Source organism: Chrysochloris asiatica, unplaced genomic scaffold (genome assembly GCF_000296735.1).
Source record: "Chrysochloris asiatica unplaced genomic scaffold, ChrAsi1.0 scaffold00555, whole genome shotgun sequence".
NCBI classification, from domain to species: Eukaryota; Metazoa; Chordata; class Mammalia; order Afrosoricida; family Chrysochloridae; genus Chrysochloris; species Chrysochloris asiatica.
In genome coordinates, this window is record NW_006409073.1 from 19,356 (window position 1) to 44,765 (window position 25,410).

At 47.4% G+C, this 25,410-nt stretch overlaps 1 protein-coding gene across 5 annotated transcripts in view; it reads right to left on the reverse strand.

Moving 5' to 3' along the window:
• SMOX (spermine oxidase) overlaps positions 1-25,410 on the reverse strand; it is a 62,056-nt gene that overhangs the window by 17,211 nt on the left and 19,435 nt on the right. For 2 of the 5 annotated variants that reach the window (XM_006877680.1, XM_006877679.1), the window contains exons 1-6: positions 11,194-11,401; positions 8,504-8,730; positions 4,662-4,835; positions 4,302-4,534; positions 3,775-4,142; positions 2,112-2,272 (exon numbers count right to left, since the gene is read on the reverse strand). In XM_006877680.1, coding sequence (XP_006877742.1) covers positions 2,112-2,272; positions 3,775-4,142; positions 4,302-4,534; positions 4,662-4,835; positions 8,504-8,730; positions 11,194-11,401 — 1,371 coding nt within the window. Of the gene's footprint in view, positions 1-2,111; positions 2,273-3,774; positions 4,535-4,661; positions 4,836-8,503; positions 8,731-11,193; positions 11,428-25,410 lie in introns of those variants that run through there. The other 3 variants (XM_006877678.1, XM_006877677.1, XM_006877681.1) reach the window with 2 other exon arrangements.

Genomic DNA, 25,410 nt, shown 5'->3' on the forward strand with positions numbered 1-25,410 from the left:
TCATACACCCACACAGACAAACCAATGAAACCCCCTATACCCTCATATACCCTTACTCTCATACACACTTATACCATCATGCACCCACCTACCTAGGAAACAATCCTATACCCTCATACACCCACCCCTACACAACTATGAAACTCACCTATATCCTCATACACCCCTATACCCTCAAACATCCACACACATCCACCTATGAAACACACCAATATCCTCATACACCCCTATACCCTCATACACCCACCCACACACACACCTATGAAACATACCCGTATCCTCATACACCCAAAAACACATCTAGGAAACACACCTATATACTCATACATCCTTACTCTCATATACACCTATACCCTCATACATCCACATGTACAACCTATGAAACACCTATAGGCTCATATACCCTTACTCCCACACACCTATGAAACTCACAAATATCCTCATACACCCTTACTCTCATACACACCTATGAAACACCCCTATACCCTCATACACCCACACCCACCCATCTAGGAAACACCTATGGGCTCATATACCCTTACTCTCATACACGCCTATAGCCTCATACACCCACACACCTATGAAACACACATATAAGCTCATAATACACCCCTATACCCTCATACACCCACACAGAGACACCTATGAAATACATCTATACCTTCACACACCCGTTCCCCCATACACACACACCAATCTTCATATACCCTTACTCTCATACACACTCATACACCCATCCACCTGGGAAACAAACCTATATCCTCATATAACCTACTCTCATACCTACCTATACTCTCATACACCCACACACCTATGAAACACATCTATATCCTCATACACCCAAACACACACACCTATGAACTTACACTCATACAACCTTACACTCATACAACCATCAACACACACCTATGAAACACACCTATATTCTCATACACCCTTACTCTCATACACCCACACACCTATACCCTCATGTACCCACACCTATAGCCACATATACCCTTATTCTCATACACAACTATATATACCCACACACACCCATATCCTGATTCACCCTTATTCTCATACACACCTATACCCTCATGCAACCTCACTCTCATACCCTCATACACCCACACAGCTATGATACACACCTATATTCTCATCATACACTCCGATACCCTCATACACCCTTACTGACACACACACCTAGATCCTCATACACCCACACACAAACCTATGAAACCCCCTATATCCTTACTCACACACCCACACAGACAAACCAATGAAATCCCCTATACCATCATAAATCCACACACCTATGAAACACACCTATATCCTCATACACCCTTACTCTCATACACACCTACCTACACAACTATGAAACACATCTATACACTTGTACACCCTTACTCTCATACACACCTATATCTCCATACACCCTTACTCTAATACACACACACCTAAATCCTCACACCCATACCCTCATACACCCACACACACAACCTATGAAACACACCTATCCCCTCATACATCCACCCACCTGGGAAACACACCTATATCCTCAAATACCCTTACTCTCATACATACCAATACTCTCCTATACCCTTACACTCATACACCCACACACACACACACCTATGAAACACTTGTATCCTCATACACCCTTACTCTAATACACATCTATACCCTCATAAACCCACAAACCTATATCCTCAGACATCCTTACTTGCCCCACCCACTCACACCCCTATGAAACACCCCCCACTCATTCCCTCATACACCCCTACTCACTGTGTATAGACCCCCCACACACACATATCCCTATGAAACACCCACACCCTTATATACCCCTACTCACTCTGCACAACCCCCACACACACTCACTCCTATGAAACCCCCAAAAGCATATCCACATACACTATTCACCCTGCACAGATCCCCAAACATACCCCTGTATGAGGTACCCAGTCATCTCTTCGTACACCCCTACTCACCCTGCAGTGACCCCACACACACCTCTACGAAGTACTCACACCGGTATCCTAATACATCCCCCTACTCACCCTGTACCAATACCCACACCCATACCCTCGTACACCCCTACTCACCCTGCACAGCCCACACACACTCACCGCTGCCTTGGAGCTCTCTGTGTATGGCAGGGGCTTGGCCAGCTTTTCCACATCTGCCCCACTTGAGCCCACCTGCGTATATGAATAGGAGCCTCGGAAGTGGGGGTTACTCCCCCAGGCCGAACGCAGTATTCGCCGAGGTTTCGGGATATTGGGGTTCCCTGTTGGGGAGTCAGAAGGGCCGAGGGAAAGGAGAGTAAGTGGCTGCATCAGAAAACCTCACTGAGTGATCACTCCCAGCCTCACCCTGCCCCCAGGGCTCAGGAGGGAAGTAAGTGGGGGTACAGGGAGGCTGGGGCCTGAGTTTCCTACCTGCCAGTGCTCTCAACAAGAACCTCATCTCTCTGGGCCTTCATTTCCCCTTCTAACCTCACAGGCTCCTGGGAGGCCCTTATGAGATACCAAAACCAACCAAACTCACTGCCATCAAGTCAATTCTGACTCACAAAGACCCAGTAAGGACAGAGCAGAGCTGCTCCACAGGGTTTCTGAACCTGTTCATCTTCATGGGCGCAGACAGCCTCATCTCTCTCCTTGGAGCAGCTGGTAGGTTCGAACTGCTGACCTTTCAGTTAGCAGCCCAATGCTTAATCCACTGTATCCCAAAGCTCCTTCCTTATGGAATAGTGTAGATGGACAGCAAGACACAAATCCAACTCTTAGAAAGGCACTTTGGGTAGGAGAAAGGTAAATGGCATTGATGTCTATGTTGGCTTTGTATGTGTGTGTGTTTTACCACCAGGCCTTCAAAAATAAGAATAAACCCAGCACCTGTCTTTTTGAGTGCTTCAAGCTCCAAACAGAAACAGAGAGAGCAATTCAGCAATTCAGGAGTAGCAGGCTTAGCCGTGGCACCAGATGGTTGGCTCTCCTGGTAACCACTGCACCATCAGTTTGGAATGCCCGCTCAGAGCAGGGAGAGCCATAGGAAATTCAGAGTCCCTAGGGAGTCCTGTCATGGTACCACAGGATTAGCACTGAACTGCTAACAGCAAAGTCTACTGTTCAAACCCACCAGGTGCTCCTTAGAAACCCTATACAGGTTCACTACGAGTCAGAACTGATTTGACAATACTTTACTAGAACAAGGGTAGCACAAAAGGAGCCATGGTGACACTGTGGGTTACATGTTAGGCTACTAACTACAAAGTCAGCAGTTCAAACCCAACAGCTGCTGTGCAAAAGAAAGATGAGGCTGTCTGCTCCCACAAAGATCTACATTCTTGGAAACCGTAAGCAGTAGTTACACTCTATCCAATAGGTCACTATGAGTCGGAATTGACTTGATGACAGTGGGTAGCGCTGAGAGCTTGGTAGTTCAAACCTACCTCGAGATCTACTTCTAAAAATCCAGCCATTAAAAACCCTGTGGAGCACTGTTCGACTCAGACACACATGGAATCTCCATGTGTTTGATTCAACTCAACAGCAAGTGGTTTTTACCAGAGGATGGGGGTCCCAGGGGGAGTGCAAATGGTTAGCACACTCAATTGTTCACGGAAAGGTTGAGGGTTTGAGTCCACCAGAGGCATCTTGGAAGAATGGCCTAGTGACCCCCTTCCAAAGATTGGCCATGAGAATGCCTATAGATCAGAGCTCTCTTCTGACAGAGGACGCCAGCAAGAGCTGCAGAGGCGGAAGAGGCAGTGACGCATGCTCTCACCTGTGAACTGGCGCAGCATCTCTGTGCAGATCTCAGCTACTGCCTCGTCGTCGCACCTTTCCATGACGAGCGCCTCCTCCCCACAGATCCAGCCGCTCAGCACGTGGCCGTAGCGCTCAGGTGGGTAGAGGACATCAAAGCCACAGATCTTGCGGTACCAGAGCTCGGGCGGGTAGGTGAGGGTGCGGCTCTCGGCCTCATCCTCCCACACAAACTGTAGACTGTTGCACTCAGGGCCCCAGAAGGGCTCCTCGAATTCCAGAAAGATCTTGTCAGTGGTGCCGATCCCCAGGCGGTGGATGGCAGCCACCTTCTCAGCGGGCAGGCCGGGCCGGAAGAAGCTGGTGTACTGCCTTTTGAGCACGCCCAGTGACGTGGTCACGATCACGTGGTCTGCCGGGACCACCTCGCAGTCCTCACACTCCACCAGCACCGGCCACTGCTCATCCTCATCCCGCCCGTCCTCCCGGGGCTCCTCTCCCCGTTGGTCACCATCCCCAGGGTCGTGATTATGGTCACCCTCCCTCCGGGGCTCAATCTCGGGTCCCCGGGGGCGGGCCGAGGCCTGGTCCCAGTGAATACAACGGACAGGTTTCCCCAGCTGGATGACGTGGGCAGGGATGCCCTCAGCCAGCAGCTCCACAACCCGCATGAAGCCTGAGGGGATGATGTGGTGGGCACCAGGGATCTCGGTCCACTCCCCAAAGGCACTCAGGGACACCTCGTCCATGCTGTGTGAGCTACTCTCACAGCTCTCCACCTGTGGGGAGACCGACAGACCAGGTGAGCACCAGAGCTGGGCAAGGGGAGGGACAGGACCTCAGGGCAGCACTCCCTCCCCGACCCTGGCTCAAAAACTCCACCATGCTCCTAGACAGGAAAAATACCTTCAGGTACTGCTGGATCATGGCGAGCTTCAGGCGCTTGGTGGCCTCTGGGTCGTCAGGATCATCCCTGATGCGGTTGCGCACCTCCTCCCGGGTGAACACCCCCACACTGTTCTGACTCTCCGCATTGACTGGTTTACCACGCCGGAAAAACTCCTGGGTCAAGTTATAGACCTGCCAGAGAGACCCGGGATGCTGAAAACACATCTGCTGTGCCCGCATCCCGCCTCCATCTCTGACTTGAAGGGCCCCAGCAGTAAGCACTGTTTGATTGAACAGCAAAATGCACATAATAGTGGTGACACTGAAACAGTCCCAAGTATGCTGTGCCTGAGACCTTGCTGAACCAGAGTCACTCTCAATACTGTGCTAAGGGGACACGGTGACCAGGTCACAGCTCCACCGCAACAAGCCCTCTCTCCCACTTCATCAATCGAAAATGATTAATGGTCCCTTATAGTCAGGTCCTATCACCTCTGCCTTCCAGCCTAATGAATTATCTCAAAAGGAAGTAATCCAGAACTGAAGCAGGCATGGGATCCCCAAAAGGCCAGATCTAAAGTTTAACATTCACTCAACAAACACATCCTGAGACAGCTATGATGGTGAGCAACCCTGGCCTCACTCAAGTTTGGGAGACACTGTGTTACTGGGCTGCTCATACAAAATGTGCTGTGAAAGTCAAGACTCAGAGCTGTGGACAGTCAGGAAATAGACAGAGTGGTAGTGGGAGTGAAAGGAAAAGTATTTCAGGCACGGGGAACAGCATACTCAAAAGACCTAGAAGAGACACAGAGAATATCTTCAGGGACCTGGGAATGGTTCCATCTTGCTGAAGTGGGCAGCAGGGAGAGGGAAAGTGACAAGAGAGGACTTCGGGAAGTCAGGCAGGGGCCAGGACACAGAGGACCAGAGAGTTGTGTCAAGGGCTCTGGACTTTTTCATCCAAGGCCCTGGACAACACTTTTGAAAGGTTGTGAGCAAGAAAGCAACCTGATCCCATACCCACTGCCTATCCTCCTGGGACACTGGCACATGTTGCATCTTGGCCAAACATCTGTGGTAGCTGCTAAATAATGTTATAAAGGTGTGCTTCCCTTCCTAAAGCAAGTTTTAATTCAGACAGTACACAGTCACAGAACAATGTCTGTTTTGTAACACTCAGCCCTGGCATAGGCCATAAACTATGGAAGCAGGCATAACCTACTGATTTTCACATGCACCCCCACCCCATGTCATTCCACTCAAAGGAAAGGCCGCCATATAAGATAGAAACATGAATTAAACATGTCTCTGAAGTAGAACGCAGAAAGAAGAAAGAGTTAAATTGTTCATTTTTCCCTCCCTGTAGTCACAAGATGCTGGGCATTTGGCCTTAACTGGAGTCCTCAACAAATTCCATATCTAGTACCACTGCCAAAGCACTGGACCTTCAACTTGCCTCCTCCTCCCTTAGGTGTTTTTCCTTTGGGTGATAAGCAACATGGTAGCCCATCTAGAGTACCAAATTTAGTCCATCGATGTGATTCTGTCTTTATGTCAACCACTATGAAGGCTTCACTAAACATGGGTTTGTCATGTACATACAGTCTCCTGTCCTGTGTTAACTGGCATTTTCCCAAGGCAACCAAGGGAAAATGAGACAGGTGGGTAACAGCTAATGCTAAGGCTCTCCACATTTCATCAGGCCTCACAAACCCATGAAGTAGGTACAACTGCATCTGTTTTACAAATAAGTGAGGCTCAGACAGGCTCAATAACTTGCCCACTTAGCCAGCTAAGAAATGGAATTAGTGGGAATTGAAAGAAGGCAGCTTTAGAAAATAAAAAACTAGAATACTCGTTAGAAGCAAGGCGAATGAGACCAGCTTGCTTACTTTAGACAGGTGATCAGGAAAGACTAATCAGGAGAAAAGGACATGAGGTTTGGTAAAGCAAAGGGTTGGCATAAATGAGATAAACCAACACAACAGTCACAACAATGGACTCCAACACACCAATGATCACCTAGGCAGTACAGGTCTTGGCAGCATTTTACTATTCTACATAAGGTCACCATGAGCTAGAGCCAACTCAATGGCAATTAACAATTTAGTCTTGTTCTAGAGCTCACACTCTAGAAGACAATATTAAACACATTCATTTCTCTTGTAACAAATAAAGTGCATTAAAATGAGTCATTGGATTTGGAGCCTATATATTTATTATAACGCTACCCTCAGGCAGGGCTTAGAGCACACCTCTTTACTATGGTCTCTTGCATTCGTTAAGAGCCAAACACACAAATCTGTCTCTTGCCATCATGATTATGCCTCCTCCATCTGACCTAAAGCATTACCCTCCAGTTTGATGACCAACACTATCCACCTCAGTTGGTCATGACCCACATTCTTTTCTTTCAAAAATCAAAGCCACCAGCTAAAAGTGGTGATAGACTTTCAAGAAAATAAGTTATGGACTCCTGACTGTCATTTTCAAAAGGTACCCATGCTTAAAATAACCTGGGAATCAGGGTGTGACATTTCTAGGAAGGTCAGCTTTGACGACTACAAGTTCATGTCTGCTCATTAATCATTTAGTCAGTCTCTGAGTGGCCCTGAGTATATGGGACTACAAAGCACCACTGAACTATGTGGACAAAAAATCTTGTGGGTGCACACACGAGACATTATGAAAGTATGGGTATGTGAGACAGATCCCTTAAGTGCAGTTGCCTATCCTCTATAGTGCATGGGCTAACCCAAGTGTTATTTCTCCTTTCCCATGTCTAAGATATAGAAATTGCACAGTAGGTGCTTGAGGACCAATAGAGTGACTTAGAGTTAAGGGTCATTACACTATAAATGACAAGCTATCAGAAGGCAAGACCTACACATGTTACCTTGCTTGTTCAGTGAAGTTCACAGCACCACTGAAAGATATTAAAATATTTTTAAGAATTTTCAAAACCTGAATAAGACAAGGATGTGTGCCATTACCAATTCTATTCAACACTGTACTGTAGATACTAGCCAAGACAATAAGGCAAGAAAAATAAATGATCTAAGGCTGTGCTAACACAGTAAGCACCAGACACCTACAGCAATTTATATTTAAATTAATTATTTGGCTCCTCAGTCTCACTAACTACATTTCAAGTATTAATAGACACATGTGGCTAATGGCTACCATATTGGATAGTATAGGTCTAGAACATCTCCATCACTGTAGAAATTCTATTGGCCAATGCTGGTCTGAGGATTAGAAAGAAAAAAATACCAAATTTTCATTTTTCATATAAGATCATATACCAAAATTTCATAAATTGAATATAAGTTAATACAATTAATTTGTTATTATTAAGTACACTTCTGACTCATAGCAACCCTGTATAGGGTTTCCAAGGAGCAGTTGCAAGGACCTGTTGGAATCCTGGTATAGCTTATCCTGCAGTGCCATACCAGGATGCCAATAGAATTGATAGACTATTAAAAATATTTAGCTAGACAGTTAAAAATCAATATATGCCAATATATACTAGAAAATACATTTTAAAAATTATTATTTATAAGAGTACCCAGAAAAATACATACACAACAACTACTGCCCCCACGAAGTACCTAGGACCTAACAAAAGATAGCTAAGGTCTTTTTGAAGAAATACTTAATCATAATAGTAATCTCTTGCCTAGTCCTTCTCTATTCATCAGCTTCATTGTTTCCTCAAATTGACCTGTTTTTCCAAATGCAGGTCCCAGAGAACAAGATATCCACCAGGATCACAAAATACCCCAGAAGGATCACCTGGCTCCTCCAACAATGCTGGGGTGCTCCCAGCCCCCAACACCCAGCTCACCCCTCACCTCGTTGTATAAATCGCTGAATTCCTCAACCACGTCCTTGGGGATCCTGCGGCCGCGGTTGGTAAGGTAGCAGGCCACGCCATTCTTGGAGTAGAGGCTGATGCGGCCCACGCTGCGCTCCCCATCAGTTGTCTCTTCCAGGAGGCCGTTGGCTTCTGCTAGATGATAGATAGGGTTCCCATGGGAGCCATGGATCCAGGTGGCTCCCAGCTCAAAGGTAGCGTGTCCTGAGGGTGACAATAACAGGACCTTAGAGGGGCAGGGATCTCACCTTCCTTCTCCAAAAGGATCCTTCCACGCACTACGACAGGGCAGAAAAGGGATTATGGCTCCCCTCTGGCAGCCAACCAGAAGACTTAAAGTTCCCAGTGGAAGCCATGAATAGCACACAATGGAACTCAGCTTCATAGCTGTGATACCTGCCACCCTAAATGACTCTATGAGTGGCCTCAGAGTCACCCCAGAAGGCTCTTCTTTTCTAGTCCCTCTTTTATCTAATTAACACCCAGGCACCAGGCCTACCTTCCTCATTGGTCTCTCTCTGTCAGACAAAAAGTAGCCCCCTCCGAGCTCAGTCCAGGGAAGTTCTCCCCACCCAAGGCTGTCTAAAACCCAAACATCCAGGAAAACTAAACTTTCTAATCCTTTGCAAGAGGGGCCAGCACCCTGAGAATCTGACTAGGGGGGGGGGGGGAGGGGGGGGCAACAGACTAAGATGGGACAGGCCTAGAAGCAGATTCTAGTACCCCATCCACCCACAGCCAAGGTCACAGGTACTCTGAGGCAAACTACCTGTGTGCCTGGGCCACAGTTCCCTCTTCCAATCTAGGAACTGTGCCTAGCTCACAAGGAAGCTGAAACAGTGAAAAGACGGTAAATTGGAACTTTTTTGGGGGAAGTCTGATTTAAGATAAGGGCATCGTGAAGTCGGTTCCGCCTCATAGCGATCCTGTATAGGGTTTCCTAGGAGCAGCTGATTGAGTGTGAACCACCAACCTTGTGGTTCAAATCAACCTTGCAGTCCAGTGCTTATCCCACAGCACCACACCAGGACTCCGTTTCAAGGTATTATGTGTGGCATATTTTTTGCCAGGATGGTTACAATAATCCTGCCCATCACTGTGGACATGTACATTTGCAGCATGGCTTTGCAAGAGGTGAAGTCTATTACTCCACCCCATGAATCTGGGCTAGCCTTGTGACTTGCTGTGATTTGAAGATGACACTTTGTGAACTTCAGAGTCTAGGCTTCAAGCGGTTTGTAGTTTCAGTTATGGAATGTGAGCACCATGGACAGAAATCCAGGTTTGTCCTGTTAGAAAGACATGCCCAGCCAATCACCAACACCAACCACTAGACATGTGGGTAATGCCATCCTAGACCAATCAACCCTGGTCAAGTCACTAAATGACAGCAGCTGCCCAGGTGAGACAAGCAAAGGACTAACTGTCTAAACACTGCCCCAATTTCTGACACACAGAATTGTAAGCAAATAAATTAGTGTTGTTTTAATCTACTATGTTTAGAGATGGTTTGTTATATAGCAACAGTGATCTGGTACACAATACCCCAGGAACTAGGCAATCTCTTTTTGTCTTTCCTTCCCTTTTAATTTGTGTCTGCTTCTATGTCAGACCCTGATTGTCCCATCATCACCATGCCTGGAGCCCCCTTCCCTGAGGCTCATAACCAGTCCAGCAGAGTGCAGAGTTCTACGGCTTCCTAGCTGGGCACAAGTGCTTTCACCTTCACTACGAGATGTGCTCCTGTCTGTGCCCGGGGATGATGAGTGGACCATCACATACAGCTTCCAAGAAATGCATAAGGGGAGACACTGAATGTGATTAAAGTTTCTGCAAGAAGAGAACAGGTCTGCATGTGTCTGCAAGCTCTACTTGTTCTAAGCCCAACCATTTACCTTCCTGAGTTAGCTTCCCCACCCATCATATGGTCACAGTATCTGGTAGACCCTGCTGCCCAGTGTGGGAACAGACACAATCACAAAATCCTCTGGAGGGTCCACACAGCCCACACACTCCAGGTCAGTATGTTGTCCACTATGCCATTTCATGGTCCCCTGCCACTTGGCCTTTCAATGATCAAATGCCTCAGCTGTATTTCAGGTAAATTCTCCATACCCTAGGTCCCCCAGGCAATAGCTGCCCACCCTGAGCCCCTATCTGGGTGCCTTCTGCATAGTCTTCATCACTATACAACCTCTTCTCTGACATTTCCAAGAAATGTACATCATATAAAAGGAAGTCCAAATCCTCTTCCACCTCCACTGAGCTGAGTTCCCACTACCCAAGGGGTAGTGCTCAGTCATAATATACTACTTCTCACTCAAAGGTTAATGACAAACAGGATTTTATAGATTTCCCCTTCTCATAGAAAAAAAGACCCACCTGGTGCCAAGAGAGCTTGAATCTGAATGCCCCCTCCATCCTAAGCACTGTGAACCCTAGGTCAAGCACCAAGCCAGAGTTCTTCAAAAAGAGGCCAGAGCCCCTCTTCTCACCTCACACGGAGGCTCTGAGAAGCCAAAGAGCTTCTTGAAAATGTCTATACAAAGTGTATGATGGAGCACTTACCCCACAGGGAGGAACTAAAAAGAATTCAGCCTCCAGGAGGGCCAGGGACTGAGAGACAGGAGGTGGGAGTTGGCTAGGGCGGGAGTGGGTGGCACTCACCAAGTTTCACGCTCTGCACACGGCCCCCAATGCGGCTGGAAGCCTCGAGCACAGTGACATCCGTGAAGCCCTGCTCCAGAAGCGCTTTGGTCGCAGCCAGGCCAGCCAAGCCGGCGCCGATCACCACCACGCGAGGCTGTCCCCTTCTCCGCAGGCCACGACTGAGAGGGTCATCCGCACTGTCGCCACTGGATTCACAACTTTGCATACCGTCCGCACTCGCCTCCTAGGAACCTGTGGCAGGGAGGCAGGGCACTGAATGCTGAGGGCCCAGCTCATGGGCTCCAGCCTCCCTCCCACGTGCTCTACAGGATATACTTGGACTTTCATCACACTCAGCCCTCAAGGAGGGACATCTCTTCCATTCCCCAAGAACCTAGGCCAGAGCCATCTCCAAAGAATGTGGGCAAGAGGGAATAAGGAAAAAAGAAATGCAAGGTAGGAGAGATGCATCGTGGGCACCGAAGCAGAACTGCTGGGAGTCTACAAATCCATCAATTCCACACCAAACCTAGCAGCTAGACACTGCCACTTCCCTGGCTGTATGCCCCAAAATTAAGGCAAGAGCTAGCCAGTGAGGGGATGGTGGAGAAGGCCAAAGTCAGGAGATCCTGATCTTGGTGCCTGCTCAGCCGGCAGGCACAGCAGCTGTAGTCCAGAATGTACCAGCCCCAAGATAAACAACCCAGGATGCCCATGTCAACCCTAGGGTGTCCACATACAACCAAGAATACTCACATACAACACTGGGCCCTCTGCTACTCTCTTCCTGCCTGGTTCTTCCCTGGCACTCTCTCACCGTTGCCCCTTGTCTTCTCCTCTGGCCTTCTGTTGGACTTCACAGCCTCAATAAGGTGGCAATTTGGTGGGCAGGACATAGTTCCACCCTCACCACTCCCCCCCGCCTCAGAAAGTGCCACGAGGCTGGTGCTGAATGAGCCTTTGCTATTCCAGGCAGGTTTCTGGTTGCTTTCTTTGACCACCCAGCCCCTCATTCACCACAAAGCAGCAAGGAGCCAAGGAAAGAGTGGACCATGAGGACCCGTGGTACCAGAGGCCAGACATCAAATTGACAGTTACATTTAGCCAGCTTGCTCAGAGACGCCAGGCAAGGGGAGCTGATGCCTGGGAAGTTGGAGCCTACCCTTTTCTGCCCAGAGTGGCCATGAGTATTTGGAGGTATCTGATGATGATCTTGGAGGAGTCACTCAACTCAGATTCTGTCCCTGCTCCTTCGCTGACAAGAGCTTAGATTTCAGCAGCTTTTGCTGAAGTTTCAATGGCACAGTTGCAGAATCTATTAACATCCAGTATCTAACAACAGGGAGTCGTGGGGTGGTGCCTTAGGATAAGCACTTGACCTTAAGGTTGGTTTGAATCACAAGGTTGATGGTTCAAACTCACCAGCCACTCCATGGAAACCCTATATAGGGTTGCTAGGAGTCAGAACTGACTCAGTGACAATAACAACATCAAACAACAGGGGTACCTATTTGGGTGGAGGGTGATTGCAGGGAACATATAAAAAGCTATCACCCACGTCTAATTAAAGCCGAACATACCCCGCCTGTGATACAGCAATCCCACTCTTAGGAATACACCCAAGAGAAGTAGGATTTATTCCACCAAACAGACACGCTAAAGAATGGTCACAACAACCCAAACCGGAAACAACCCACAGGAGCCTTGGTGGAGCCAAGGGTTAGGCTGCTAACTTCAAGGTCAGCAATTGAAACCCACCCAGGAGAAAGATGAGGCTGTTTGTTCCCATAAAGATTTACAGTCCTGGAAACCCTACATAGGTTTGCTATGAGTTGGAATCGACTCCATGGCAGGGTTTTGGTTTGGTTAAAAACCCAAATGTCCATCAACATAAGAATCAATTAATATGATGTGCTACATCTGTAATACTCATCAGCAATAAATAGAACTGAACTATTGATACTCCCAAAGAGTGGTGGTAGCATCTGTGAGCCATCAAGTCGGTTCTGACTCATAGCAACCCTGCACAGGATTTTCCAGGTTGTAAATCTTTCCAGGAGCAGAAAGCTTCATCAGAGCGTCTGGTGGACAATAACAGCTGACCTTGAGGTTAGCAGCTTAATGGGTAACCCATTACATCACCAAGCTCCTCCCAACTACAGAGACATACCTTAAAGATACTATAGTGAGCAAAAGAAGTCAGAGACAAAAGAGCCCATTCTGTATGACTCCACTTATATGACGATCAAAAACACACAGGCAAAACAATTATGTGATAAGAGGTCAGATGAGAAACTACTTCTGGACAATAGGGGTCGGGGGGTGGGGGGAGACACTGAAAATGATCAGAAGGGAACTTTCTGTGATGTGGGGAATGTTAGATTATCTTGATCTATGGGATGATTATTACACAGGTGTATAGAGACGATTTGCTGGTCTGAATATTTAAGATTTGTGTAATTTGCTGTATGCCCCACTTTAATAAAAATTAAGATATCCATTCCTGCTTTCCTTAAAAAAATCTGCCACATTCTGACTTCCTACTTCCTTCTCCACACTTATCAAGATCTGACCACTAAGGTTTCCATCGCACCTTGAACAGGGCCCTCTAATATCTTTTCTTATATGGTTAGCAAAGGAGTCTTCTTTAAAAGATATGAACTATGAGAAACTGTTCCTTGCACCTCCCCACATATTCCACCTGCAACACCTGGACTAGCCTCTGGCTCTGGCCTGGGCTGGAATGACTGCGTGCCTCCACCAGAGTCATTCACTCTCAAAAAAAAGAAAAAATCTCACTGCCATCCAGTCAGTTTCAATGCATAGTGACTCTATAGGATGGTTGAGAACTACTCCATAGTGCTTACAAAAGCAGACTGCCTCATCTTTCTCCCCAGAGCGCCTGATAGTTTCGAACTGCCAACCTTTCCACTAGCCACCCAACCCTTAGCCCACTGAGCCAGCCGGGTTCCTCTAGGGCTCCTGCACTCACTGAGGCCCAGGCTGCCTGACTCAGTGCAGATCTGCTCCCTACAAGGCAGGACAGAGTCGAAGGAGGGCCACAGCCCCCTCAGAGGCAGAAGCTTCCCTTTCAGATGTAGGGTCTCGGCCTTTCGGAGTCAGGGTCTCCCCATTTAGAGATCGGATCTGTCCCCTCAGACTGGCTCCCTGCCCTCAAAGCAAAGCAGTTCTGGCCTTCCCAGATGAGGCCATGCTGGGAAAGCTCAAGCCTGGCTTCCTCCCATCTCCATCTGTTCCTCTTTCCTTTCCCCCAAATTCCACCCAATGGGTACCCCATTCTGCCTCCTTAAAAGACAAGAGGGTCGAGATGGAGGTCAGGGCTGGCTCAAGCCCTATCTTCCCCTTGCCTCCCTTCTCCTCTCCTCCTTCCCCTAAGTTGTCCTTCCTGTGGACTAAATTTAGAGGTGAGGATGTGGCTGCCTACAGAGACAGCACGAGAGCGAAAGAAGGGTCAGCGATTCCTACGCCTCCATATGTTTGCTGCCTGGAGCCCAGGATGCGATGCAGGGGAGAAGGCGTTGCGTCAGGTTTGTAAACACGCGGCGTGCTTGGGGCTGCTTGGGAGGTCCCTGTGCCAACTGTGCTGACGAACACCCCGCGACGACGTGGCGCTGCTGCCTGCCCCGCCCCCACAGCCCAGTTCCCCAGGACCAGGGGGTAGGTCGTCTGCCAGCACCCTGCTCTTCCCGGTTCAACCGCTACCCTGAGCCCTGCCAGAGAATACCCCAAAACACTGCAGTGATGCTCAGATTTTACTGGGGGAACCCAGTCTCTACAAGCTCCCTGGAGCCCAGGTTGTAGTTGGAATTAAACTGGGAACCTCCCCACCCAGCCAGACTCCCTACCTCTGAAAGCCAGAGGCTGCCTGGAAAGCTGGTTTAGGCGGAAAGACTGCTGCTGCCCAGCCCAGGACATGAACTTCCTAGCTGCTGGCACCTCTGTTTCTTTCAGCATGTCTTCTACACACTATGGTGACAGTCAAAGAGGGCCCTATGTGGGGATCACAAGGCTGTATTCTCAGAAACCTTGCAAGTGACAATAATCGGTAAAGTTCTGTACCTAATTTATGAGCAGCCTGTCTTGGGAACGGGATTCAGGAATGGGTTTGGGGAAATGCAAACCTTTCAGACAAACAAAGAAGGACCCCCAGCTTCCTACACAGTGTGGTCTCAAAGACCTCAACAGACATGAACACATGAAGGTGCCAGGGTGGAAGCAGGTACCTGTACCCTTACCCTCAGAGGTAATCCCACAGTCTGTCCCTGCACTGGCCTGGTCCCAGGTGGACCCTGTCAATCCCTTGCATCCCAAGAAGCTAGAGAAGCCTCTACAGCCCACAGAGGATAGAGACATGAGGAGTTTGCCCGGAGGTCCCCATATCAGTCCAGGGAGCCAACACAGGGTAGGGTCCAAACTGAAGGATGGAAGACAGAACCACATCCAGGAACACCTACTCTATGTTGGGTGATCTGCTAAATGCTGACAGGATTATCTCCAGCCTGGGTGGAGAAGAACCCTGGGAAGGGAAGGGGAGGTGGGTAACAGGGACAGCAGCAACTTGTTTTGTTGGTTTGTGTCATCCTTTACTTTCCCTTTTGGACATTTTCTTTCTGTTTCTTTCCTTCTTTTTCTTTTTTTTTTTTTAATGAAAAAAAAAAAAAATGCCCACTGAGGAAGAAGAAGACTCCCTCTATCTCCTCAGTCCTCGCCTGTCCTTCTCTCACCTTTGGGAAATAAATAAATAAATAACATCCGCTCCTTGATCTGTATGCACAGGAGAAACAGAACACCCTGTACTTTTCGAGAAGATAAAGGAAAGAAGTGCTGGCTCAGCCAGACCGGGGAGGAGGAGGAGGGGAGGAGGGAAGTGTAAGGCAGCAGACACTTGCCTTCTTGCTCCCACTTCCATGGCAAAATGGGGGTGGGAGTCTGGGGCCTCTTGCCCAACACTTGTGCCAGGACCCACTTGCTCATGCCTCCACGTCCCCAAGCAAGCCATACCTGGTAGCTCCAGGAAATCAGGCCAGCAGCATAGAGTGCCCCTACCCCCAGATTCAAGATGCCCCACTGACCATTGCCTTCCACTTCTCTGGCCTGCAGGCCACCATCTCTGGTGCTGCCCAGAGTCAATGCTGCTCTGACTGAAAGTACCAGGAAACCAAACTGGAAAGAGAAACTCAGGAGGGGAAGAGAGAGGCAAAGAGGGAAAGCAGGCCCCCTTCCCACAGATGGATGGAGGAGGGCTGGGAGTGGGCACGGACAGCCAAGCTTCCTATTGACTGCCATCTCCTCGGCACTCTGCCTCACTGTTAACTGCCCTCAGAAATGTACCCACCCACGAGTGCCCTCCTAATCACCAATACTGGTTAACAGGTTTTAGTCCCGGTATTCCAAGATCTGACCCTGCTGACTCCCTCAGAGAAATGCCCAGAATTGAACCAGGGACACCACAGTACTTTCCCCATCATGGGTAAAACTACTGGAGCACCAAAAGATCTCCTCAGAGGAAGACCTTGCACTATGCATCAGATCAAGCCATGCCAACCTCATAGCCTAAATCATTGTCACCTCTATCCCCAACTTCCCCAGGAGCCCATCTGCCCCTCCCACCTGAATTTACCCCTTGAGTACTATTCAACTTGACCGAGTCTCAACCTACCCTCTCTTAAAGATAAGCAGAACCAGGACCAGGGAATCAAATTCAACAATTCATAGAGCACTTACGGCCAGGCATGGGAAAGTCTCCATCATGTCAACCCTCTGACCTCTCTGATTTCAATTCTCCTAACTACTCAGCTCCCCAAGCATCCACAGCCTCCAGCTTGACCAAACTCTCCGGTCTGAAGACCTGTGGGAAATGTTCTTCCTCACATCAGAGAACCTAGTTCATATTAGAGAACGTGCCAGTCCTGTGCTGTGTGACTGTATGCAGCTTGAAACACCAACAAGGCCTGCTCCAAGGTTTCCTGAAACAACAGGCACCCTTGGAATGTGAGTTCCTTGCACTAGTCTTCTTTCCCTCAAAACATGGGCATCTAATGCAGGAAATCCTATTGCCTAATATCACAGGAGTGAAGCTGTAGCCCCACAATCACCAAGGAGGGCCAAGATCTCAGGCTAGCGTCCTGACAGTGACTCCCATAAGGTGGGTTTCCCCAAAGCCAGTGAGTGAACCCGAAGGACGATCAATGGCCCACCTTCCTCCCCAGCACTTGAGTCCTCACCGGGCAATCAGCAGGTCTTTTCCCAGCTGATTTCCATTTGCCACCAGTCACCTCTGACTCAGGGTGATCTATGTGTCAGAGCAGAACTAGGCTCCGTAGGGTTTTCAATTTTTCAGAATTATATCATCAGGCCTTTTGTCCAAGATGAATCTGAATGGACTTGAGCTTCCAATTTTTTGGCTAGTTGCCAAGCATGTAAAAAATACAACAATGAGCCAGGCTCCACAGAACCCCATACTGTTCCAGACCAAAAGCCTATCCACACAAGAGACAAAAATTGCCCCCATCTCTGGCTCCTCTCTGAATACAAGCTACCTCCAAATGTGTCTGCCTCCTCTTTTATTCCTTATCACCCCTGGGTAAAGGACTCCATTTCCCAGGGAGGAAGAGGAAGGTCCCAAGGCTGCTAGGCAACCTGACTCTCCTCACCCCACCCCCTGAGTTCCCAGACTCCACCAGCTGAAGCACTCAAAGCACACCTAGTCCTTTCAACCAGCCAGGTTGTCCCTTCCTAGTCAAGGTGAACCTCTGTCCTGGGCTCCAGGTACCCTCAGCTACCAAGGAACAGCTCAGTCATTAACCTCTTCAACCAACCTTGAAGATTTACAAGTCTCTAGCGTAGTGGTTACAAGTCGGGCTGCTAACCTCAAGGTCAGCAGTTCGAAACTACCAGCTGTTCCACGGGAGCTAGAGAAAGATGAGGCTTTCTGCTCCAATAAAGACTTACAGCCTCAAGCTCACTATGAGTAGGAACTGACTCCACATAACCACCACCTCCCAAAGGACAGTCCTGGTGCCTGAAGAATTCTGCCCCACCTCAGTGTCCCCAGAGGGGTCCCTCTCTGCCTCAGGCTTCCACCATGCAGGGAAGAGAGAGGGAGGGATGCTGGGGCTAGTCCAGGGGAGTCTCTTTGGAATGCCTGGCAGGTCTGGAGAGGGATTTGGATTCTAGAAGCCCCCCAGACAATGCAATTATTCTTCAAATGTAAAAAAAAAAAAAAAAACACCCAGAAAGCCCAGACCAGCTGCTCCACACAGCAACCCAGACAAAAGGGCTCTGTGTCTCTGGGTGAGGCTCCTCCCACCCAACTCCAGGGAGGGGCTGGGCCCAAACTCCTCCTAGCCAGACCCCTCCCAGCCCTCCTCAGCCAGACCAGCCAGGAAGTAAGAGGCAGAATTGCTGGACCTGGCCTGCCAGCCACAGTGGGGGCTCAAGAGGGTCTAAGCACATGGGATGCTGCAGAGGCAGCTGGTGAGCCCCAGCAGACAGGCGGGAGGGAAGAGCACACTGGACCATGAGTCCAGTGCCATCTCTTCTCCGGCCTCACATGGCCTGCGCCATCTGAACTCTTACCCAAGGACACAGCATCTGCATCCACCTTCTGGGCATACTCATCTAAGCTCCATCTGATGCTTAAATGCCCCCCTTTGGGCTTCAGGGTGTATCATCTGCAAAACAGAGATAGGAACAGCTGCCTGGCAGAACTGTGCGGAGGAGCACATGAGACAGCACAGAGAAAAGGCATGCCCACCAGCAAGGGCCACCTTGGAGAAGCAGGTCTCACAGAGAGATTGGAAAGTTTAGAGCTAGGTTTCTCTTATAGAGAACTCAGACTTGATCTGTACTCAGACCCAACTCAACCTTGACCCCAACACTAATATTAGACTTGACCCTGCCCCAGACATCAGACTGCCCATGGGTATGCTGGGCTGACCTCTAACCCTGACTCAGCCTGCTCCCCTCACTTTGACTCGGTTGCCCACCCTGCCCAGTGTTGTAGGGAAAGGAGTATCAGAGATGATAGCCACCAGTCATCCCCAGCTCGTGATAAAGGCATAGAGGTCTCATGCCATACAGTTCTCCCCCGAGAAACACTCTGGGCCCTCACACGATGTAAGGAAGGGGTTCTGAGGGGCTCCACCTTCCTTCCTGGCACCTAGGAGACTTCTCTTTCCCAAAACCAGACTTGTAAAGTCCCTAAAAGAACAATTTTAAAAGGCTTTGTAAGTCTATTTCAGGAGAATGGGGATCTGGGGAAGTTGGCGAACCAGTGCTACATGGATAAAGTCAGCCTTGACCCAGTAGATTAGAGGGGGGGAAGGAGAGGGGAGGGGGAATGACAAGTGAGTCAAAGACACAGTCTCCACAGGCACCAGGGGGCAGAATGGGGAGCATTCTGGGTTCCCTAATCCCCCTAATGTCCTACAAGGCCAGAAAAGACATACAGACCACCCAGGTTGATTGCTCAAGGATCCTAGCCCTCAGTGACAGACCCAGGGGACAACCTGCCCCAGCCCCAGTTTAGAAGCCAAACTAACAATGGAAGAAGGGAAGAAAGCATGAAAAGAAACCAGAGAAAGGGTAAGATCCTTTAGATAGGCGTAAGACTCTGTCAGGAGCTTCCATAACATGCCACCTCCCCAAGTCTCCTTGCAGAGAGAGAGAAACAGAAATGGAGAAACAGGGTAGAGCCTGGGATTTAACTGCACCCTGGTCCTGGTATGGCACTGTGGGTTAATGCGCCAGACTGCAAAGCCATTTGAACTGCAGGATCAGTGGTTCATGCTCACCAGCTGCTCTTCAGAAACCCTACACAGTGTTGCTATGGGTCGGAACTGACTCGATGGCACTTAACAACAATATCAACAACCCCAACACGCTTACCCCAAACCCTACTCTACAGATCCCAACTTCAGCCAACATAAGCACGTGGACCGTGCTCCAACAACCGAGCAGGCAATGGCCATGACTGCTTCTGAACATCTTGAGTGAGCTAATCCGAGGCCCCTTGTCTCCCCTCTTGGTGTGTGTACACACGCAGACATCCTATCTGGCCAAAAAGATTTCACCTCTCTGCAAGCTGAACAGATCCCAGATCTTCAAGAAGTGGGTAAGCCCCATGTGCACTAGGTCCAAAGAAGGCCCAGGAGTCTGACAACTATACCACTCCTGGATGCTCTTGAAGATAAAATCACCCAAACAGTATCCTCAGTCCCTAAACAATACAGCCTTGAGAGAGTCCATTAGCACTTGAGCCTCAGTCTCTCCAACTGAAAAATGGGAACAATCACCTTTAACTTCAATGATGAGCCCTTACTCCCAACCTTCATAGCCAAGCCTCCATTCCCTCAGGCAGAGTCCTAAAGGCACAAGTGTCACTGTAGCTTCCTTTCACAGCTTTCAAGATGGGATCTGCCACCTCTGAGTAAAACCTGACAACCCTCCCTGGGAAATCATCAACCAATAAATAACCAGAGAGGTGTTAAGAGAAACCACAGAGCTGGTCACTACCCTGATAGCCACCTTGGTAGAAGACTCCCCGTGGTGACAGCAGATCAGACCAGTGGCAGAGTGTGGGCGGGAGGTACTGATGTGAGATGGTGCTGCAAGGAAAGTCTGAACCCCGAGAGAAGACCAGCCATAAGACCAAGGTATCAGTTGTATTCTAAAGTGTCCAAGTCACAAAACCCTTGAGGAACTCCAAAGAGATATTTCTCTCTTTTCTCACTCTCCCTCACACACACATACACGTAATCACAAAAATGCACTTCCTTATGTTTCACATGATTACCCAGTTGGATAAACAGTTCCTCACTTTTGGAGACATGGTTTTCACACAAGCCCTGGGGTCAAATGACCTGCTTTTGAATACCAGTGGTTTTAATCACCACCACCTATTACATGCCCCACTCATCTGTCAATTTGTCATAGTGTGTTGGTTTCCGTGTTGCAGGGATGCTGGAATATATGCCACTGGTGTTTCAAATACCAGCAGGATCACCCAGGGTGGACAGGTTTCAGCAGAGCTTCCATACTTACAACAGACTAGGAAAGAACCGTCTCCTCAAAGTAGATTTGACCTTAGAGACACGGATGGAGCCAAGCTTTCAAGACCTTCATTTGCTGATGGGACAATGACTCAAAATGAAAAGAGACAACTACAACATCTACTAATAATTAGAACTTGGAATGTACGAAGTATGAATCTAGGAAAATTGGAAGTCATCAAAAATGAAATGGAATGCATAAAGATATATATCATAGCCATTAGGGAGCTGAAATGCACTGATATTGGTCACCAGGTACTGCTCAGAAGTCCTATACAGGGTCACTATGGTCAGAACTGACTCAATGGCACTTAACAACAACATGGTTTACTAAACCGGAAATGAAAAACTGATGAGTAACAGAGTCACATTCATTGTCAAAAAGAACACGTCAAGATCTATTTTAAGTACAATGCTGTCTGTGATAGGCATAATATCTAGAAGGAAGACCAGTTAATATAACTATCATTCAAATTTATGCATCAACCACCAAAGCCACTGATGAAAAAATTGAAGAGTTCTACCAACTTCTAAACCTGACCTATGCCAGGGTATTTTCAATCACCTCATATGCATATGAAAGTTGGACGATAAATAAGGAAGCCTGTAGAAGAATCAATGCATTTGAATAATGGTGTTGGTGAAGAATACTGAAAATACCATGAACTTCCAGAAAAATAAACAAATCCGTCTCAGAAGAAGTACAGTCAAAATGCTCCATAGAAGCCAGGATGCCAAGACTTTATCTCTAGTTCTTTGCACATATTATCAGGATCAACCAGTTCCTGGAAAAGTTTAGGGTTAGCAAAAAAGAGGAATACCCCCAACAAGATGTGTTGACATGGTGGCAGTAACAGCGGGCTCAAATATAACAACTGTGAGGATGGTGTAGAATGGGGCAGTGTTTCATTCTGTTGTGCATAGGATCACTATAAGTAAAAACCTAACAACAGCACCTAACAACAACAACCAATTTATTCAGTCTGAAATTGATCAAACATGTAATCAATATGCATTGATTATTACTGGTGATTAGAATACAAAAGTTGGAAACAAAGAGTAAAAATCAGTAGTTGAAAAACATGGCCTTGGTGATACAAATGACACTGGAGATCACATGATACAATTTTGCAACATCCATGACTTATTCATTGGAAATACATGTTCTCAACAACATAAATAGCAACTGTGCATGTGGACCTGCCAAGTGGGATACACAAGAATCAAATTGTCAAAAGAGATGATGGAGAAGCACAATATCATCAGTCAGAACAAGGCCAGGTACCAACTGTGGAAAAAACCAACTGCTCATACACAAGTTAATACTGAAGCTGAAGAAAATTAAAACAAGTCCACAAGAGCCAAAACACAACCTTGAGTATGTTGTTGTTTAGTGATTAGACTCGGTTCCAGTCCATAGCGACCCTGTATAAGGTTTCCGAGGAGTGGCTGGTAAGTTTAAACTGCCGACTTTGAGGTTCAAAAAGACTTTGCAGTCCAGTGCATTAACCCACAGCACCACATCAAGACTCCACCATGAGTATATCTCACCTGAATTTCGAGACCATCTCAAGAACAGACTTGATGCATTAGACACTAATGAACAAAGACCAGAGGTGTTATGATATGACATCAAGAACACCATACAAATGAATGAAGAAAGCAAAAGATCATTTTTAAAGACAATAAAGAAAGAAAAGGCCAAAATAGATGTCAGAAGAGACTCTGAAACTTGATCTTGAACATAGATTAGCTAAAACAAATGAAAGAAATGATAAAGTAAAAGAGTTAAACAGAAAATTTCAAAAGACAGCTCAAGAAGACAAAGTATTATAATGAAATATAACAGACCTGGAATTAGAAAGCCAAAAAGAACATGCTCAGCATTTCTCAAACTGAAAGAATTGAAGGAAAAAATCAAGTCTTGAATTGCAATATTGAAGGATTCTATGGACAAAATATTGAACAATGCAGAAAGCATTAAAAGAAAATGGAAGAAACATACAGTCACTGTACCAAAAAGAATTGGTCAACATTCAAACATTTCAGGAGGTAGCATATGATCAAGAACCTATGGTACTGAAGGAAGAAGTCCAAGCTGAAATGACAGAATTGGCAAAAAAAACAAGGCTCCAAGAACTGATCAAATAGCAATTAAAATGTTCCAACAAACTGATGCAACACTAGAAGCACTCATGAACACATACTAAGAAATTTCTAAGTTGATGGTTTTATATGGTCCATAAATTATATAAATTTTGGTAGAAAGGTCACTATGAGTTGGCACCAACTCCACGACATATAACCTACCAATCATACAACCAAACAACATATGCATGTGAAAGCTGGACAATGCAGATGGAAGACCAGAGAAGAACTGATGCATTTGGATTCTTTGGTGTTGGTGAAGAATACTGAAAGAACCAAGCAGAATGACAAACAAATCTGTCTTGGAATTACAGCCAGAATACTCCTTAGAAGCAAGGATAGCAAGACTTCGTTTCACAACTTTGGAAATGTTACCAGGAAGGACCAGTCCCTGGGAAAATAGAGTCAGTGAAAAAGAGAAAGACCCCCAACGAGATGGACTGACAGTCACTACAACAATGGGCTCAAACATAACAATTGTGAGGTTGGTGCAAGACTGGGCAATGTTTCATTCTCTTATACATAGGTTGCTGAATCAGAATCAACTCAATGGTACCTAACAACAAATTATGAGATAAATTGTCTTTATCAGTAAAATGGAGACTAAAAGAGTACTGCCCTAACAGGACTGAGTATGATGGTACATTCAGAATGCTTAGCCCAGGGCCAGGCAGGTAGCAACAGTGATTCTAACTTTTCTACAGGCCCAACTCTGCACACTAGCTGAGGTCACCACAGGGAGGGCTGGGTCAGGAGACCAGATAGGAGTGGGAATGGGAAAAGTCCAGCCAGTAGAGAGGTCACAGACCCTTTGTGTGACAACCCCAGAGCAGGATCCCCAGATATCAGAGAAAACCATCCCATCCAGCTGTGTGGACACTGCTAGGACCTGGTGACAAGGGAGGAACTGGGGACTGGGAGACAAGGGCTTCCCTACTTGCCAGGAGCACTAAGACATACAAGACAGGAACTATGAGACTGTAAGTACAAAAAGACAGTCCACATGCTTATCAGCCTCTAAGATGGCCCTCAACATCCCTCACCTCCTACTGGTCCTCTCCCAAGCTAAAGAGGGCTAGACCCATATAATCTATAGGATACAGGGTATAATGATAGTGTGGCTTCCAAGACCAAGTCCTACAAGGCACTGCTGCTTCAGTCTTGCTCTCCTGGACTGCTAACTCTGGAGAAAGCCTGTTACCGTGACAGGAGTACACTGAAACAAGCCAATGGAAGGCCCATGTGGTGAGGAACTGAGCCTTCATACAACAGCCAAACTTTCTTCCCAAGCATGTCAGTAAACTACCATGGAAGTGGATCCAACAGCCCCAATCAAGCCTTCAGATGACTGTAGTCCTAGCCAACACCTTACTACAATCTCATGAGAGACCTCAAGCCAGAACTATCCAAACTGCTCCCAAATTCCTGAATCACAGAAACTGTGAGGACAATACATACTTATTGTTGTCTCAGAGTCTCCAGATTGTGCACTTAACATACTTGGCTATTAACCAAAAGGTTGGTGAATCAAGTCCACCCCGAGAAGTTACTCAGATAAAAAAAGACCTAGAAACTTATTTTAGAAAACTCAGCCACTGAAAACTCTACGGAGCACATATGTTATATATGTGTGACGCTAAAGGATAAGGACTGTACTGCTAACCGGAAGGTCAGCAGTTCAAACCTACCAGATGCTCCTCGGAAATCCTATACAGGAAAGGTATGAGTCAGAACCAACTCAACGGCACTTAACAACAACTTAACAACTTATTCTGACACACATGAAGTCCCCATGACAGAATTAACTTGACATAATGTTAACATATAGCCAAGGCTGAGAGCAACCTAACAACTCTAAACAACTGGCTGTTGGTTTTTTTAAATTGTTGTTTTAACTTACAAAATTTTGGGGTAATTTGTTACATAACAATAACTATTAAAATCAGCAACTCTCTCCTGGGGAAGAGACCCCCCCCCCCCCAGGCAAACCGCACACCCACTCTCCAACCTCAGC